General features: G+C 45.4%; 1 protein-coding gene across 1 annotated transcript in view; it reads right to left on the bottom strand.

Annotated features, from left to right (window-relative positions):
• VWF (von Willebrand factor) overlaps window positions 1-19,785 on the bottom strand; it is a 114,107-nt gene that overhangs the window by 23,297 nt on the left and 71,025 nt on the right. The window contains exons 36-40 of the mRNA XM_072145387.1: window positions 17,428-17,617; window positions 16,959-17,303; window positions 10,048-10,253; window positions 9,664-9,766; window positions 9,499-9,573 (exon numbers count right to left, since the gene is read on the bottom strand). Of these exons, the coding sequence (XP_072001488.1) occupies window positions 9,499-9,573; window positions 9,664-9,766; window positions 10,048-10,253; window positions 16,959-17,303; window positions 17,428-17,617 (919 nt within the window). The remainder of the gene's footprint in view (window positions 1-9,498; window positions 9,574-9,663; window positions 9,767-10,047; window positions 10,254-16,958; window positions 17,304-17,427; window positions 17,618-19,785) is intronic.

The raw sequence follows: 19,785 nt of genomic DNA, 5'->3' as shown, positions 1-19,785 counted from the left end.
GAAAATCGTCTGGAAACCCAACGAAAGTGTACAATTTGGACCCTTAGTAAATGAGCCCCAATGGGTTGAGAAACATTACTTTATTAATCAGAAATACTAGGAACCTACCAAAGTTTATGATGAGAACCAGGAGAATCAACCGGTGGTGGTACTATTACTAGAGATGAGCGAACACTAAAATGCTCGGGTACTCGTTATTCGAGACGAACTTTTCCCGATGCTCGAGTGCTCGTCTCGAATAACGAACCCCATTGAAGTCAATGGGAGACTCGAGCATTTTTCAAGGGGACCAAGGCTCTGCACAGGGAAGCTTGGCCAAACACCTGGGAACCTCAGAAAAGGATGGAAACACCACGGAAATGGACAGGAAACAGCAGGGGCAGCATGCATGGATGCCTCTGAGGCTGCATAATCGCACCATTATGCCAAAATTATGGGCAACAGCATGGCCATGACAGAGTGACAGAATGAAGCTAGATAGCATCTAAAACATCCAATAATTGACCCTGACACTATAGGGGACGGCATGCAGAGGCAGCGGCAGCAGGCTAGAGAGTGTCATGGCGACATACCCTAAATGGACTCAGGCTTCAAACCAATGGGTGGCAGAGAGGAACCAAAGGAGGTGAGCAAGAAGCGCTCAAATAATATCGGTACATGATAAAAGTTTGCCAGTATATTTTGTGGATTACACAGCAGGGTGGCGACAAAGTTAAAATGGAAGCCATGAAAACAACCCAAAATTCTGCCTGACACAGCTCGTTTGATAAGGGGACCATGTATGGAGGCAGTGAACTAGTAGTAGATTAAAGGTGCTGCAGTTAAAACTATGTTAGTTGGATCTTGGCATGGAGCTGGCGCTCCGCTGCCAGGCGAGCTTTCGCCAATCCAAGCCCCTGTCTATAGGCTACTCCCCAAACAGCACTTCTAAGAACCTTTTGTATAAGATCAAGTGTAGTAGCGTTCTTATAAGTTTAGGATATGGCGGGTGAGGGGAATGTAAACAGATGCGCAAGAAGCGCTGAAATAATATCCCTAAATGGTAAAAGTTTGCAAGTATATTTTGGGGATTACACAGCAGGGTGGCGACAAAGTTAACAACTTTGATGTGGAATGCCCTGTAATAGCTCTTGGGCGGTGTGCCTTTTATCGCCTAGGCTCAGCAGTTTCAGCACCGCCTGCTGTCGCTTAGCGACGGCACTGCTGCTGTGCCTAGAGCTACCGACTGATGGCGCCATGCCCACGGATGGTAATTCGGAGGAGGAGGAGGTGGAGGAGGGGTGGGAGGAGGTATAGTAGGCCTTTGAGACCTGGACCGAGGTAGGCCCCGCAATTCTCTGCGTCGGCAGTATATGACCAGCCCCAGGGTCAGACTCGGTCCCAGCCTGCACCAAGTTAAGTGTAGTAGCGTTCTTATAAGTTTGGGATATGGCGGGTGAGGGGAATGTAAACAGATGCGCAAGAAGCGCATGATGCGCATGGAGCTGGCGCTCCGCTGCCAGGCGAGCTTTCGCCAATTCAAGCCCCTGTCTCTAGGCTACTCCCCAAACAGCACTTCTAAGAACCTTTTGTATAAGATCAAGTGTAGTAGCGTTCTTATAAGTTTAGGATATGCCGGGTGAGGGGAATGTAAACAGATGCGCAAGAAGCGCTGAAATAATATCCCTAAATGGTAAAAGTTTGCCAGTATATTTTGTGGATAACACAGCAGGGTGGCGACAAAGTTAACAACTTTGATGTGGAATCCATGAAAACAACCCAAATTTCTGCCTGACACACCTCGTTTGATAAAGGGACGATGTATGGAGGCAGCTATATGGACGACTTTTGGAGGTAGCAATGGAGACAACGTGTGGAGGCTGCTATGGAGACAATTTAATTTGGATAGTGCCTGTATGTGGCAGTCCCAAACATTTTTCAAACCAGAGGAGCAGGTAGGTGGCCCTCCAGTAAAATGGGATAGATTGAGTGCCTGTATGTGGCAGTCCCAAAAATGTTTCAAACCAGAGGAGCAGGTAGGTGGCCCTCCAGTAAAATGGAATAGATTGAGTGCCTGTATGTGGCAGTCCCAAAAATTGTTCAAACCAGAGGAGCAGGTAGGTGGCCCTGCAGTAAAATGGAATAGATTGAGTGCCTGTATGTGGCAGTCCCAAAAATTGTTCAAACCAGAGGAGCAGGTAGGTGGCCCTGCAGTAAAATGGAATAGATTGAGTGCCTGTATGTGGCAGTCCCAAAAATGTTTCAAACCAGAGGAGCAGGTAGGTGGCCCTCCAGTAAAATGGGATAGATTGAGTGCCTGTATGTGGCAGTCCCAAAAATGTTTCAAACCAGAGGAGCAGGTAGGTGGCCCTCCAGTAAAATGGAATAGATTGAGTGCCTGTATGTGGCAGTCCCAAAAATTGTTCAAACCAGAGGAGCAGGTAGGTGGCCCTGCAGTAAAATGGAATAGATTGAGTGCCTGTATGTGGCAGTCCCAAAAATGTTTCAAACCAGAGGAGCAGGTAGGTGGCCCTCCAGTAAAATGGGATAGATTGAGTGCCTGTATGTGGCAGTCCCAAAAATGTTTCAAACCAGAGGAGCAGGTAGGTGGCCCTCCAGTAAAATGGAATAGATTGAGTGCCTGTATGTGGCAGTCCCAAAAATTGTTCAAACCAGAGGAGCAGGTAGGTGGCCCTGCAGTAAAATGGAATAGATTGAGTGCCTGTATGTGGCAGTCCCAAAAATTGTTCAAACCAGAGGAGCAGGTAGGTGGCCCTGCAGTAAAATGGAATAGATTGAGTGCCTGTATGTGGCAGTCCCAAAAATGTTTCAAACCAGAGGAGCAGGTAGGTGGCCCTGCAGTAAAATGGAATAGATTGAGTGCCTGTATGTGGCAGTCCCAAAAATTGTTCAAACCAGAGGAGCAGGTAGGTGGCCCTGCAGTAAAATGGAATAGATTGAGTGCCTGTATGTGGCAGTCCCAAAAATGTTTCAAACCAGAGGAGCAGGTAGGTGGCCCTCCAGTAAAATGGAATAGATTGAGTGCCTGTATGTGGCAGTCCCAAAAATTGTTCAAACCAGAGGAGCAGGTAGGTGGCCCTGCAGTAAAATGGAATAGATTGAGTGCCTGTATGTGGCAGTCCCAAAAATTTTTTAAAACAGAGGACCGGGTAGGTGGCCCTCCAGAAAAATGGAATAGATTGAGTGCCTGTATGTGGCACTCACAAAAATTGTTTCAAACAGAGGACCGGGTAGGTGGCCCTCCAGAAAAATTAAATGCATGAAGTACTATAGCAAGAGCCAGTGGGCCCTGTCAAAAAATAGCCAGTTTCCTCTGCTTTACTGTACAAAGAGGAGGAGAAGGAGGAAAATGAGGAGGAGGAGGAGGAGTGGATCAATTATTCAGGTTGAGCTTCCTTCACCTGGTGGAGATTGGAAATTCTGAGAAATCCAGCCTTTATTCATTTTAATAAGCGTCAGCCTGTCAGCGCTGTCAGTCGACAGGCGTGTACGCTTATCGGTGATGATGCCACCAGCTGCACTGAAAACCCGCTCGGACAAGACGCTAGCGGCAGGGCAGGCAAGAACCTCCAAGGCGTACAGCGCCAGTTCGTGCCACATGTCCAGCTTTGAAACCCAGTAGTTGTAGGGAGCTGTGTGATCATTTAGGACGATGGTATGGTCAGCTACGTACTCCCTCACCATCTTTCTGTAAAGATCAGCCCTACTCTGCCGAGACTGGGGACAGGTGACAGTGTCTTGCTGGGGTGACATAAAGCTGGCAAAAGCCTTGTAAAGCGTACCCTTGCCAGTGCTGGACAAGCTGCCTGCTCGCCTACTCTCCCTCGCTACTTGTCCCGCAGAACTACGCACTCTGCCGCTAGCGCTGTCAGAAGGGAAATACTGTTTCAGCTTGTGCACCAGGGCCTGCTGGTATTCATGCATTCTCACACTCCTTTCCTCTCCAGGGATGAGAGTGGGAAGATTTTGCTTGTACCGTGGGTCCAGGAGAGTGAACACCCAGTAATCGGTGCTGGAATAAATTCTTTGAACGCGAGGGTCACGGGATAGGCAGCCTAGCATGAAATCTGCCATATGCGCCAGAGTACCAACGCGTAAGAATTCACTCCCCTCACTGGCCTGACTGTCCATTTCCTCCTCCTCCAACTCCTCCAACTCCTCTTCTTCTGCCCATACACGCTGAACAGTGAAGGACTCAACAATGGTCCCCTCTTGTGTCTCGCCAACATTCTCCTCCTCTTCCTCCTCATCCTCCTCCACCTCCACCTCCTCCGATATGCGCTGAGAAACAGACCTCAGGGTGCTTTGGCTATCAACAAGGGAATATTCTTCCCCCGTCTCTTGTGACGAGCGCAAAGCTTCCGACTTCATGCTGACCAGAGAGTTTTTCAACAGGCCAAGCAGCGGGATGGTGAGGCTGATGATGGCGGCATCGCCACTGACCATCTGTGTTGACTCCTCAAAGTTACTCAGCACCTGACAGATATCAGACATCCACGTCCACTCCTCATTGTAGACTTGAGGAAGCTGACTGACCTGACTACCAGTTCTGGTGGAAGTTGACATCTGGCAGTCTACAATCGCTCTGCGCTGCTGGTAAACTCTGGATAACATGGTCAGTGTTGAATTCCACCTCGTGGGCACGTCGCACAACAGTCGGTGAGCGGGCAGTTGGAGGCGGCGCTGCGCTGCCCTGAGAGTGGCAGCATCTGGGCTGGACTTCCTGAAATGCGCACAGATGCGGCGCACCTTCGTGAGCAAATCAGACAGATTGGGGTATGTCTTGAGGAAACGCTGCACTATCAGATTTAACACATGGGCCAGGCATGGCACATGTGTCAGTCTGCCGAGTTGCAGAGCCGCCACCAGGTTACGGCCGTTGTCACACACAACCATTCCCGGCTTGAGGTTCAGCGGTGCCAGCCACAGATCAGTCTGCGCCGTGATGCCCTGTAATAGCTCTTGGGCGGTGTGCCTTTTGTCGCCTAGGCTCAGCAGTTTGAGCACCGCCTGCTGTCGCTTAGCGACGGCACTGCTGCTGTGCCTAGAGCTACCGACTGATGGCGCCGTGCCCACGGATGGTAGTTCGGAGGAGGAGGTGGAGGAGGGGTGGGAGGAGGAGGAGGCATAGTAGGCCTGAAACACCTGGACCGAGGTAGGCCCCGCAATCCTCGGCGTCGGCAGTATATGAGCAGCCCCAGGGTCAGACTCGGTCCCAGCCTCCACCAAGTTAACCCAATGTGCCGTCAGCGATATATAGTGGCCCTGCCCGGCAGCACTCGTCCACGTGTCCGTGGTCAGGTGGACCTTGTCAGAAACGGCGTTGGTCAGGGCACGGATGATGTTGTCTGACACGTGCTGGTGCAGGGCTGGGACGGCACATCGGGAAAAGTAGTGGCGGCTGGGGACCGAATACCGAGGGGCGGCCGCCGCCATGAGGTTGCGAAAGGCCTCGGTCTCTACTAGCCTATAGGGCAGCATCTCCAGGCTAAGCAATCTGGAGATGTGCACATTAAGGGCTTGGGCGTGCGGGTGGGTTGCACTATATTTGCGTTTCCGCTCCAGCGTCTGGGGTATGGAGAGCTGAACGCTGGTGGATGCTGTGGAGGATCGTGGAGGCGACGATGGGGTTTTTGTGCCAGGGTCCTGGGCAGGGGGCTGACTAGCAGCTGACACAGGGGAAGGAGCAGTGGTGTGCACGGCCGGAGGTGAACGGGCTTGTTGCCACTGAGTGGGGTGCTTAGCATTCATATGCCTGCGCATACTGGTGGTAGTTAAGCTAGTAGTGGTGGAACCCCTGCTGAGCCTGGTTTGGCAAATGTTGCACACCACAGTCCGTCGGTCATCCGGTGTTTCCTTAAAGAACCTCCACACTTCTGAAGATCTAGCCCTCGCCGCAAGAGCCCTCACCACGGGAGCTTCACTAGTTGACAGTGGCGCTGATGCACCAGCTCTGGCCCTGCCTCTCCGTCTGGCCCCACCACTGCCTCTTCCAACCTGTTCAGGTCGAGGACTCTCCTCCGTCTCAGAAGCACTGTGTTCACCCGGCCTCTCAACCCAGCTTGGGTCTGTCACCTCATCATCCTCCGATCCCTCAGTCTGCTCCCCCCTCGGACTTCCTGCCCTGACAACAACTTCCCCACTGTCTGACAACCGTGTCTCCTCATCGTCGGACACCTCTTTACACACTTCCACTACGTCAAGAAGGTCATCATCACCCACAGACTGTGACTGTTGGAAAACCTGGGCATCGGAAAATTGCTCAGCAGCAACCGGACAAGTGGTTTGTGACTGTGGGAAGGGTCCAGAAAACAGTTCCTCAGAGTATGCCGGTTCAAATGCCAAATTTTCCTGGGAGGGGGCAGACTGGGGGGGAGGAGGCTGAGGTGCAGGAGCTGGAGGAGTGGGGATTTCGGTGACATGGGTGGACTGCGTGGAAGACTGACTGGTGGTGGACAAATTGCTCGAAGCATTGTCAGCAATCCACGACATCACCTGTTCGCACTGTTCTGGCCTCAACAGTGCTCTACCACAAGTCCCAGTAACTTCAGACATGAACCTAGGGAGTGTAGCTCTGCGGCGTTCCCCTGCTCCCTCATCAGCAGGTGGTGTCTCACCCCGCCCAGGACCACGGCCTCTGACCCCTGCAGTAGTTGGACGCCCACGTCCCCGCCCTCGTCCTCTACCCCTAGCCCTCGGGTTAAACATTTTTAAAATGAGAGTTATAACTTTTTTTTTTTTTTTACTTCTTTTTGTTTTTTTTGGTGTTTTTTTGTGTTTTTTTTTTTTTTTTGTGTTTTTTGTTTTTTTTTGAGTTTTTAAAACCAAACAATCCTATCCTATTGCTATGGCTATTTTCTAGCCAAGTATCAAAGGAAGCACACTACTATGCCAGATGAGATGACACTGAGTTATTGCCTAATAGAAATCCAACCCCTACTGAATTTTGCCACTGCGGCCTTTGCTATGGATATGTGCGCCACTAAGCGCAGAACACAGCGGTCGCAAGTCTCACTACAAATTGCTCAGAATTGGCAAGTACATGCACTGCAGAAACTACAGCCACCAGCAGATCAACCAGAAATCAAATATATAGAACGCTACTGTAGGCTTCAAGAAGCTGTTTGTATTCTCCTATGGCTATTTTCTAGCCAAGTATCAAAGGAAGCACAGTACTATGCCAGATGAGATGACACTGAGTTATTGCCTAATAGAAATCCAACCCCTACTGAATTTTGCCACTTCGGCCTTTGCTATGGATATGTGCGCCACTAAGCGCAGAACACAGCGGTCGCAAGTCTCACTACAAATTGCTCAGAATTGGCTAGTACATGCACTGCAGAAACTACAGCCACCAGCAGATCAACCAGAAATCAAATATATAGAACGCTACTGTAGGCTTCAAGAAGCTGTTTGTATTCTCCTATGGCTATTTTCTAGCCAAGTATCAAAGGAAGCACACTACTATGCCAGATGAGATGACACTGAGTTATTGCCTAATAGAAATCCAACCCCTACTGAATTTTGCCACTTCGGCCTTTGCTATGGATATGTGCGCCACTAAGCGCAGAACACAGCGGTCGCAAGTCTCACTACAAATTGCTCAGAATTGGCAAGTACATGCACTGCAGAAACTACAGCCACCAGCAGATCAACCAGAAATCAAATATATAGAACGCTACTGTAGGCTTCAAGAAGCTGTTTGTATTCTCCTATGGCTATTTTCTAGCCAAGTATCAAAGGAAGCACACTACTATGCCAGATGAGATGACACTGAGTTATTGCCTAATAGAAATCCAACCCCTACTGAATTTTCCCACTTCGGTCTTTGCTATGGATATGTGCGCCACTAAGAGCTAAACACAACGGTAGCAAGTCCCCCTGCTAATTCCTCACAAAATGGTAAAAGATGCAAATTAAAATAAAAAAAGTAGAACGTTATTGTAGCCCTAAGAAGGGCTGTTGGGTTCTTTGAGAATCACTCCTGCCTAACAGTAAGCTAATAGAACACCCTAACGCTTTCCCTGAGCAGCAGCAGCTCTCTCCCTAGCGGCATCCAGAGACAGAATGATCCGAGCAGCGCGGCCAGCGGCTAGTCTATCCCAGGGTCACCTGATCTGGCCAGCCAACCACTGCTATCGACGTGTAAGGGTACCACGTCATGCTGGGTGGAGTGCAGAGTCTCCTGGCTTGTGATTGGCTCTGTTTCTGGCCGCCAAAAAGCAAAACGGCGGGAGCTGCCATTTTCTCGAGCGGGCGAAGTATTCGTCCGAGTAACGAGCAGTTTTGAGTACCCTAATGCTCGACCGAGCATCAAGCTCGGACGAGCATGTTCGCTCATCTCTAACTATTACTATTTATCAAGTAAGACAAATAAGTAGCCCATAGTTACTTGGATAGGATGACACATAAGACATTTTATTTATCATCTTAGTGTAATGATGGATGAACTTGGTTCCTATCATTGTTCCCATAATCATTTTAAGTGTAAATACCTGTACATAGGTCCAAGTTAGTATTCTTCTCCTTGGATCCACCAAAATATGTAGCATGAAGTTCATAATAGCGAAAACATTCAGCTTCCTTTTAGAGGAAAACTGTAATCAGGTTCCAACGATGGTTGGAAGATTGAGGTCAATGGACAAACCATGGCGGCCAAAACGCTCAGGTCCCAGAATGATTGAGATCTTCATGCAATCAAGACTGCAGTGACATCCAGGACACTTTACCTCCAAGTCTAGACGTATGACTTTATCTTACGTTGGGTCAATGCTAAGGACAGATGCTACCATGTCAAAGCATTTTTGCCAACAGCAATTTTATTGGCCAACCTAACCAGGACAGTCAAGTTCCACGACACAACACACTCTTCCAAAAAGGTTGAAGGGATATGAGAATACACACATTCTTCACAATGAAAGTTTTCTGGGAACCATTTAGAGGGCCCATCAAATGATAATAAGAATCATCACCAAGCCATTGTAGAAGAGGGCTTCATAATAATCAAATGATCTGGTCCCATCACATGGGATGTCTTCTGTGCCACCTAGATATTACTACAACTATAATTTCAAAGGGGCACATTTACTAAGGGTCTGAATCGAATTTTTTCCACCGGGTTTCCGAATTTTTCCGAATTGCCCCGCGATTTTGGCGCACGCGATTGGATTGTGGCTCATCGGCGCAGGCTTTCACGCGACAGAAATCGGGGGGCGTGGCCATCGGAAAACCCGATGGATTCAGAAAAAACACGGAATTTAAAAAACGAATTGTGTCGCAAAATCAATCACTCACATGCACCGGGAATAGGTTGGTGAACTCCAGCGGACCTCGGAGGACTTCAGCGCAGCGGCAACACTTGTTGGACATTGGACCATAGTGAATCGCTGGAAGACCCGAATCCTCGTCGGAGAACGCGCCGCTGGATTGCGACAGGACCGGGTACGTAAATGGCCCCCATAGCATTTTTTTATCAAAGCTTATGGACAAAGTACCTACCACACTCATACTCCGGGCAGCATTGATCAGGGGTCCTTTTCAGTGATGGACGTTCACATGGGCCACAAGTGAGAGCTAAAAATAAGGAATAAAATATTACATCCAATTGTGTTATAATTAACATTAGGTTTTTTTTTTTTAAATGTAGAGTAGACTATGTATTACGCTTGACTGTAGGGCAAGGCTTCGAGGTGCAGTTGGTGACCCTGTTGTCTAGGCAAATGCAGATACTACAGGGGTCATGTAAGGGGATCCAGGTTTCCAAATGCTAAAATCAGAAAACAAAAGAAAATAAATTGGCGGATAAAAGGTCTTAACGAGATTTTGGAATACAAAGACCATTAACAAGACAACAAAGACCATTAACGAGGCAACAAAAACTCAAAAACACTAAAAAAACTACAAAAACTGGTCACCAGAAGATGTACAATTCTTACTCTTAGCAAAAGACAGCTATTCAACTCAACTCCCCTTACACATGTACCCTCGGTGTGTCCAAGTGTGTATGTGTTCAAGTCAGAATTTAAAGGGTTTATGGGATATTTTTACCTCATGCTGGTCTCCATTGTGATCTATGCACCGGTTGCAGACACTTTCGGGAGCACAGCTCCCATGGATCATCACTTGTCCATCAGGGCAGAAGCAACCTTCTGTTGGATGGTCGAAGCACATGGTTTTGGTGTGAGTGTTGTTGCACTCCTTGTCACATCCGACGTGGCAGTGATTATATACCATGGTATTGGGACAGGTCATTGCTGCAGATGAGATGAAGAAGATGAAGCTAAGTTTTGGACCAAGTATATCTGTGGTAAGATACATCTAAATTGAATCTTTACAGGGACTTCTATCTTAAATAAGAAGAATCCATTAGTCATTAAATATATTGAGAAAAAAAAATGGGCACCACCGTCTCCGTACTAGAACAGCAGTAGACAGTCCAGCACATTGGCAGCGAGTGTGAACAGGCACAAAGGATGCCCCTTTGGGGTGCACATAGAAATGCACAGTACAATCCAGTAGAAATAGACAAACGGCACTCGCCAGCTTCAGGGTCGAACTTAACTTTATTGAAGGGATGAAGACAGTGCAGGGGGAATGCACTCCACGGCTGGGCGACGGGCTGTTTCTCGCAATGTGCTGTTTCGCGCAAGGCTTTCTTGAGGCACATTGGGGCTCATTTACTAAGGGCTCCGTGGCCACATTTCCGTCGGGTATCCCAAAATTTTCTTTTTTGCACATCGACGCCTGGTTGCATGCAACGGGAATCGGGGGAGTGGCCGTCGGAAAACCCGACGAATTTGGAAAAACATCAGAATTTAAAAAACTAATTGTGTTGCAAAATCTATCACTCACATGCGCCGGGCATAGGTTGGTGAACTCTGGCGAACCTCGGCGGACCTCAGCGCAGCAGCGACACCTGGTGGACATCGGGCGCACGACCGGGTAAGTAAATGACCCCCATTTTGCGTAAAACGCCCCATCGCCAAGCCATAGCGTGCATTCCCCCTGCACGGTCTTCATGCCTTCAATAGTTAAATTCGACCCTGAAGTTGATGACTGCCGTTTGTCTATTTCTACCAGAAGAATCCATTAGGATGACCTCTAAGGTTTTGGCGTCTATAGTCCTTACATATGTCTCACAAGTCAATACTTGCTTGATCCATTCTAAAAGCATCTTAACCCAACCTCACCACTGTGCATATCCCAGTTGTAACTCATCCCTTTAACCTTTCGCTATCAATTGGTATGGTTCCATCTACCTTTTAATATGCAACTGTCACACCCATCCTGGAGAAGCTATCTATGGACCCATCTTTTCTGTTGAACTATCGCCCTATGTCACTAAATTCCTTTGCTCCTGGAGCATCAAGTTCTACAACAAACTAAAATGTGGTTTCTGCCTCAATCCCTCCACTGAGATTGCAATGACCAAAGACTCCAATGATCTACTGATTGCCAAGGCAAAACTCTACTGCTCTTCTCTCCTCCATCTTGATCTGTCCTCTGCCTTTGACACTGGTGGCCATTATCTCCTGCTGACCTGTCCCTCTGTTGGATCTCCTCATACCTCTCTAACCGGACTTTCATTGTCTATCACTCTCAGACCTCCTCTTCACCTAAACCCCTCTCTGTTGGCATCCCAAAAGGCTCTTTCCTGGGACCACTATTCTTCTCCATCTACACCTATGACCTAGGACAGCTCATGGCGTTCAATATCACTCCTATACAGATGACACACAGATACATTTCTGGCCCTGATGTCTTCTCTCTTCTAGCCAGAATTCCAGAGTGTCTCTCATCCATATCCTCCTTCTTTTCTCCCGTTTTCTAAAACTCAACATGACGACAAAAACGGAACTAATAATTTTTCCTCCGCCTAACGCATTCCCTCCAACCAGACCTATATACAGGGGGTGGCCCAGACAGGAAGTCTGTGAGGTGCATTTTCAGCCAATAGCAGATGACTGATGTCAGAGAAGGGGGTGTGTCAATTTACTGATCTCTGCTGCCCAGCTCAGTAGCTGTAGCAGAAGTTTTAGAAACTGGGATATACTGAACTTGGGATAGTAGCTCCATAAAAAACAATTTTTTTTTCCCAAATTATACAAGCAGCAGAAAATCAAAGCGGTCTCAGCATTCAGAACCAGCTCCGAGATGTTTAATTAGCTTTGTTTTTCATCTGAAATTCTTGTCATTTTCTGTAACCCAGGAGAGCTGTTTCTTTCAAATAACACATGAAATTAATCAGCATAAAAAAAAAATTCTAAATTTCCCTTGCCATGTGCATATGGTTTATTCCTCTGATGTGCTAAATAATGGGACATATTTTACATAAATAAAAGAGAAATCATGTGCCTTTGATTTTTTAACATCCATGCAATAAAATATCCCAAATTGTGAACGCAGCTAAGTTTTCTTAAAAAGAGAAAAAGGAAAAATTAGGAAAATCCAAATATAACATGTCATGTGGCCTCGCGATTGTGTTTTTGATCATCTTGTTTTATGTAAATATTTATCGTTGACGTTACTGGGTTACGTCAAAGTCATGTATAGGGGGGACCCACGCCCAGAGGCGGAGTCGGGGATCGGATCAGAAAATAATTACGTAGTGATTCATCTTCACGGATGGATATCACATGGGCAAAAAGTTACCTTCTGCTTTAAATTTTGGTGTGTATTGTTTACAAGAAGCTGTATGTTTTGTTTAACCGTCGTCATAGTTAGTCAACCACATACAGTAAGTCAAATCATGGATCAGTGCAATTTTCTGGAACAAAACAGAAGCATATCTTAAAGGGGATAGACTGGCCTTAAATCTGGCCAGTGCAGAGATCTTTCCAATGATCTTTATACGCATCTATAATGATGAGAAGAGAAAGGTCGTAAAAGACGGAATCTTTCCAGAAAGGGCAAGGATTCTTTCCTGTAAGAGCAGTGAGACTATGAAACTTGCTGCCACGGGATGATGTCCAGGTCTGGGAACGTCCAAAGTGTCCCGGATATATTGCCAGATTGGCTGCATGGATTGATGCCCCTAGCTACTAGCTATAGGCCACTGGCCAATCACAGGCATGGCCTGTAGCTAGGAAAGTCAATTTGCTGGATTGGGTGCACACCCACCATTCTAGCAATATGTTTGTTTCGTACTGGATGCACCTGGGCCCACGACCCAAACTGGTGGCCATATTTTATAAATTCAGGAGCCGTATGGGTGTCTTTCTTAAAAACACCAACATCACGTTATAGGATCCAGATTCTCAGGATAGGTTGTTGATCCAGGGATTTATTCTGGTGGCCATATTTGAAGTCAGGAAACAATTCTGGATCAACACTTTGATTTGATTGTGTGATAGTGGAGGTCCAACTTCCAAATCCCTACCGATCACTTGAGGGTGGAGACAGTGGAAGTTAAAGAGGTTCTCCATGGTGAAGAAATTTAGAATCAACCCACTTGACTATAAAAGTAGCATATTGGGTGACAAAACTAACAGCACCGGTTGCAGTGAGGGCAGAATAAAAATTCCAACTGCACCGAAATCAGCCAATGCAAATGACTCAAAAGGTGAAGGTAATAAAAGGTTCTCCTTAAATGAGACTTCAGCTGCAGCATTTTAGATCTGCCACTGCACAGAATATGGACAAGTACTTCCATCTTAGTTCTGGATGATCATTAGTACAGCTGATCATTGAGTGTTGGACCACCATAATCTGCCCCTGGTCAATCATAGCCATGGCTAGTGTTAGGGGTGTCCATTTGCCAGATTAGCTGTTCGACCACCAATCTGGCAACATGTCCGGGTCAGACGGCCGAACCCGAACATGAACATTCGGTCCGCTCATCTCTTATCGTGTACAAGGCTGGTCCTGCTATATGGGCAAACAGAAAACAACAGGTGATTCCAAATAAAGATTAGTCAGGAAGGTGTACAAGCATTGGGATCTGTTAGCCATGTAATGGTATGTCCAAACTTTATGTTGTCCCCTGCTGAAAAATAGCAGTATAGCTTAGAGATTGATGGTTATTTTTGCATAAAAATTTGGATACATGTTTCAAAATGAAAATGAATATCATAAAAGCTGTACCAAATTTCGTAAATGTGTAGGCCATACACCGTAGTTACTTTTCTTTTCTTTGTCAAGGGAAAACCCCAAAATTCCAAAGACATTTATAGGAAGATCAGAAATGAGAACCGGGTTTAAGGACTCATAAAATTACTCTGTCTCAAATTTAATTATGTTTTGTAACTGTGAGAGGAGGTGGCCGCAGGGGATGACATGGTCGACCTAGAAGACAAAGAGGATTCCTGCAGCAATGATGTAAGGTCTTCCACAAGCAGAAGGTCTTAATGTCCCTTCAGTCATGTTCTTGGAAGCCACATAAGAGGAAAACCCTCTGGATTTAATATGGGTGATTCCGGGGAAGACATGCAGGGACAGAATGAACTTGGCTACAAGCTGGAATTTAAGAGCATCGTATGAGGTGATGGAAAAAAATCACCAGACAGTTCTTCAGATGAACCAGACAAGAACCACCCATTAGTTGCACAATCAGAACTTCTAAGTGTCACTTACAAGTTGTTCTCCCATGGTATGGACCTGGAGATTGTCAAAGAGAGTCAATAGACAATATCTTTAAGAAAAGGCTAAACACAAATGGTGTATAGGAAGGCCAACATGACGAGGCCTTAACGAAGAGAGCAGTAACTAGTGTTTGGTGGGTTTGGGGGAGTTACTGAGAGGAGGATTCAAAGAACTGGTGAGAAAAAGTGAAAGTTTTAGGATGCCCTTGTTGGCTTGGTTTGTGGTCTTAACATAACTGTTTCGCGGGTTGAGGGAAAAGGTCCTTGGAGTTGGTGGAATAGGAGGTGGGAGAGAAGGTATGTACTTTTCCCACGAAAGAACTATATCATGGTTTGGTCTGCTCGATAATATCCTTGGAAGTGGTTGGAAAATTGGTTGAATTTGTCTTCTGCAGTGGAGTTGGTGCTCTTGAACCAGTTGGGTTGGGTTATGGAACTGAACAGAGATACCCTCATCTTATATCTTACAATATAGATGTCACAATGGTTTTTGGGGAAGCTGGACGGGCAAGTGGCCATTGGAGGTAGAGAAAACAAGAATGACTGTCTCATGAACTTCCAATAAGGTATGAAAATTGTTGGCTCCCCATATCAAAACAATGGATTCTCAGTATGCTTTGGGTACTACATAGTGTTGTAATGGTTGTTATAATGTATCAGTCTATGTAAGTGCTGTCGAATCCCAAAATTTATGTAATTTTCCCCGCAACTACCAGGAATATGGCGTCCTACCACAATATGACAATCTGGTCTAGCAATAATCCAGATTATTACCCTACGGACATATAATTATTGTAGAGGAGAGAATTTTACTTCCAAATGTCAACCGATAATTATTTTTGTTTGCACTTAACTGAATCCAGCTTTTATTCAACCCAAAATGTTGAAATGTGCCTGTGGGACTTCATCAAACCGGGTTGTGTTACGCTGTTAATTGATATTGGCTGACCAGATAAAACATTGTGTATACTCAAGTTTTTGTGTTCCCTGTACATTGTGCTAATGCACAATTATAGAGGATTATAGAAGAAAAGCAAAAATATTTCTTTAAAAATCAAATTGATATGCATGATATTTATGCCCTGCATGAAATTATCTACATGAGGCACACATTAGGACTTTCTGGAATAACCAGTTTTTAGCATTTAAAGTCATTGTAAAGTCAGAGAAGAGGAATTTTCTCCAAAATCGAGTGAACAAAAAAAATTTAATAATTTAAATTTTTTTTAAAAAAAATGCATTCCTGTCTGAATTTAATCATTAGGATTCGGCAAAGCCTGGTATTTTATCTTGATTCCTGCAGAATTTCTGCCAAGAGCAGGAGGATATCAAATAGTAGCAGCCCCTGTGGAGCCCTGACTTGGCTTTGGGGATAGGGTTCTCCTAGTGGTGAAGTAGACCTGTAGTTCTCAGGGCGAATTTGAAGGGCAAAACTCTTCCTAGAAGTCTGGGAGAGGAAGTAGTGGCTCAAGTAGGGTGTCTACTTTGGCTGGAAAGGGTTCCAAGCGGTCAGCTAGTGCTTCCACAATCTCCTGGTCTTGCCACGAAGCTCCAATCTTGTCCTATTCCTCTCACCGTGTCCGGGTTCAGGAACCCAAGCTGGAAACTCCAGAAGGTTGGTCACGCCTTCTACAACATCCCAGCCAGTAAATTTCCTATACTGGGAAATATAGCTAGGAAATTTTGTTTCAAGAATTTAGATTTAGAAGCCAAATTTGAAAACATTAAATTCAGATCGACTTCCACTTAGTCGAATTTGATTTTCTCTTCTCCGGTCATTTGCCCTAATTTATCAAAAGTTCAGTTTGCCTTTCGAATGTTCAGGGTGTGGCGGCTTATCGAATATTGGTGAAGCTTCTAAAATTATCTGGCGCCCCTGCACTGCTCGAGAAGTGCGCACCCTCTTTTTTTTTTGGTGCACCTTTAATATACAGCAACACAATTCTGTTGACTCTCTGTATTGTGTAGCAAACTCCGACTAAGCACTAACAAACTCCTTTACGTGCACATTTTTAAACAGGAGACTAACCCAAAATTACCTTTTTATAAAATAAGCGTTTGAAATGAAACAACCTACCCCTTTAACCAAACTTTCAAAGCGAGGATAGAAATTACAAGGATGGATGTTATGGATGCTGAAATGCTGCCCCAAAAGAGGACTTCATAATGTTATATTCGACCCTTGTCTCATTGAGGGTGCACATTGATAAGTTCCCATAATAGAGCAAAGTCTTTGGTAAGTGTTTCAGTTTACCAAATATCTGAGGAAGTTTTTATGTGTGATATATAGAGCAGTTGTCTAGGCACTCCATAAGATTTGGGTACACCCTATATACTTTACACTTATGTGAGATCTAACAGCAGTATATTCAGACTTACGGCACACGTCTGTAGACCTCCAGTCTATGCACACTCCATGGAGCCGGCAGAGGTGGCCATAACTTGCAATGATCTCGCAGGGATCCTGGCCGTGGCAGCTGGTCTCCTGACACAACTTAAAATAATCACTCGGCTGGATCTTGGGGTGGCATTGCTCGAAGGTTTTGGAAAGCAGAATGTTACACTGATTGCTTGGAGATTGGCTACACGCGTCATCCAGTTTGGTTTCACAGGTTCTTCCAAGCTCGTCGACCACGGTCCACTCCTTAACAAATTTGCTGCTGTCTCTCGTTACCGATCCGTCTTTGAGGGTGAAGTCATTGACTGGGTTGAGATCACATATTCCTGTAGAAAGAGCAAACGGAAACCAATATGTTAAGGGAAGCTACAGAGGGTAATTTGTCCAAGAAAGACTATTAAGACTCTATAATCCCATATGGTGGGAAAACCAAAGAACCAGATAACTTACCACAAAGTCCTGATGTTTTTGTGGAGAAACCATGTGGGACGTTCTCGAGTATAAATTCATTGTTTGTTGGCGTAAATGAAAAGACAAAGCCAATATCTGGGATTTTGATATTGTGCATGATGGCTCCATAAATACCCACTTCGAAAGTGTTGTTGTAAGGTACTTGAACCATCTCGCCATTGACAGAGACCTAAGAGTCATGAAGAAGAAGATAAAGTAATTTGGTTTTTGACTTATTGAGGTCCTACCACCCTGTTTTTCATTTATGGTTGTGGAAGTTTTCAGAGAAAGAGCTCAAAGTGGTTCATACTTCCAATGAGGAACTGGAATCACTCAAGATCATGAAGGTCTTGGAGAAGATGCCCATCTTATTACAAGGAATCTCACAACATATTTAAGGGGATTTTAATTGTTCCTCCAAATATTTTGATGAGACAAGAATTTGTCTACTTAATGTGGAATTGCTCTTTTAAAAGGAGGAACTCATCTTAAGCTACATCTGTCGTAACGGTGATGATCTAGAGTCTGAAGGTATCCTTGAAAGAACATCCGTACCAAACTGGTTTACAACTATTGGATGAGCACAGAACAGAAGAATAATTCTGGTGCAGAATCAAATCACAAATTGCACATTTGTAAAAGCGAATGTTCGCTAGAACTTTGTTGAAATTTTGAGGAAATGCTAGAGTCCTCCACCAGTAACTCCTTAGCCACGATTTCCATTTTGCGCAGAATTGCCCCTGGATTTTGGCGCACGTGATCGGATTTTGCCGCATTGGCACCGGCTTGAACGCGACAGAAATCGGGGGGGACGGGGCCGTCGGACAACCCGATGGATTCGGACAAACCACGGAATTTAAAAAAGGATTTGTGTCGCAAGATCAAGCACTCACATGCACCGGGTGAACTCCGGCGGACCTCAGCGCGGAAGCGACGGATGCAGGAACACGGCCGCACAAGCTTAGTGAATCGCGGCAGATCCGAATCCTCATTGGACAACGCACCGCGGGATCGCAACAGGACCGGGTAAGTAAATCTGCCCCATTGCGTTTCTCCCATCATGCCCTGACTACCTATGCTGGGAGTTGTTGATTTGCAACTGAAAGTGGAATTTGTTTAAAATCTAGAGAAAAAAGAAGCTTAATCCACCAATAATACAAAAGCCAAAGCAAAATATAATTGTCAAACAGACATGTAAGTGTAGGAGAGCGTGTAGAATCTGGCAATAATCCATCTAATCTCAGTCGCAGTTGTAAAGCGATGTTTTCTATAGCGCTTTCTAAGCAGTTCTGTTCTTGCTGTTTGGGATGTTTTTCAGCGTGGATCATTGTTCTCTGGAGATTACTCACACGCTGCAGTCATCCTGCCAGAGGTCGGGGAGAAGTCAGCAAGAAGGATGTTATATTGGGTGCTGTGGCTACACGGCCTCCAAGGAGCATTAGTATTCCACAAGAAAATATCTCAATATAATAAGGGATTTTTATGAATATAACATATTTTATGTAAATAGGTTATTATTCTGTCTTTCTGTTGCAAAAATAGACCCTATTTTCCTAATACGGAACTACAAATCCCGACAAAGATAAAAAGTAAATTCTTGGTGATTTTGATCACCACTAGAGAGAGATCAGGAGATTGCTGTAGACTGTTTCTACATTGTTCTCTATGGTAAGACAGTATGCATGAAACTCCTAGGCTCCCTCTAGTGGTGACTACAAGCAACTAAGTTCTTAATTTTTTAAAGGCATTTTTAAAGGCATTATTGGACTTATTTTTGTACACTATTTTTTTCTCAAATAGTTCAAATACTTTATCTCCTTGTCACAACCAGACCTCAGTTTTTTCCCTGCAAAGACCTAAAGCGAAATGCTAAAATTGTATATGCCTATAGTCAACACTAGAGGGAGCCCAGGCACATCCAGTAGATGGTTTATACATTGGTACCTTATGCTAATACAGTATTCAATAAACAGTTGGGCTCCCTCTGGTGGTGACTACAGGATACCAGGTTCATGATTATTTTACTACATGTCTATGTAGTATTTTTAGCTTTGTATTAGATAAACTGATGAGTTTAAAAGCTGGCTCTTTGTAGTACAATAAAGGGAATGTACTGAAGGGCATTGTAGAGGGTCTATGTAGTGTCTCTTTAATGAGAGGTATAAAAGGAGGTCTATCTTAAAATTTAAGCCCAACCCTTGGAAGAGATGCACCCTTCGAGGAATGGCCACTTGTAGCTCTTCCAATTTTTGGAATTGGATTGTTTATTAAATCCCTACTGCTATGGGGCTTTTGAAGGAGGGGGGGGGGGGCAACACTGAAGCGCGTTTCCCATTTCCTGTCTATAGTTTGCCTGTA

The sequence above is a fragment of the Engystomops pustulosus genome, chromosome 4 (assembly GCF_040894005.1).
Source record: "Engystomops pustulosus chromosome 4, aEngPut4.maternal, whole genome shotgun sequence".
NCBI classification, from domain to species: Eukaryota; Metazoa; Chordata; class Amphibia; order Anura; family Leptodactylidae; genus Engystomops; species Engystomops pustulosus.
This window is presented reverse-complemented; position numbering and strand designations above follow the sequence as displayed.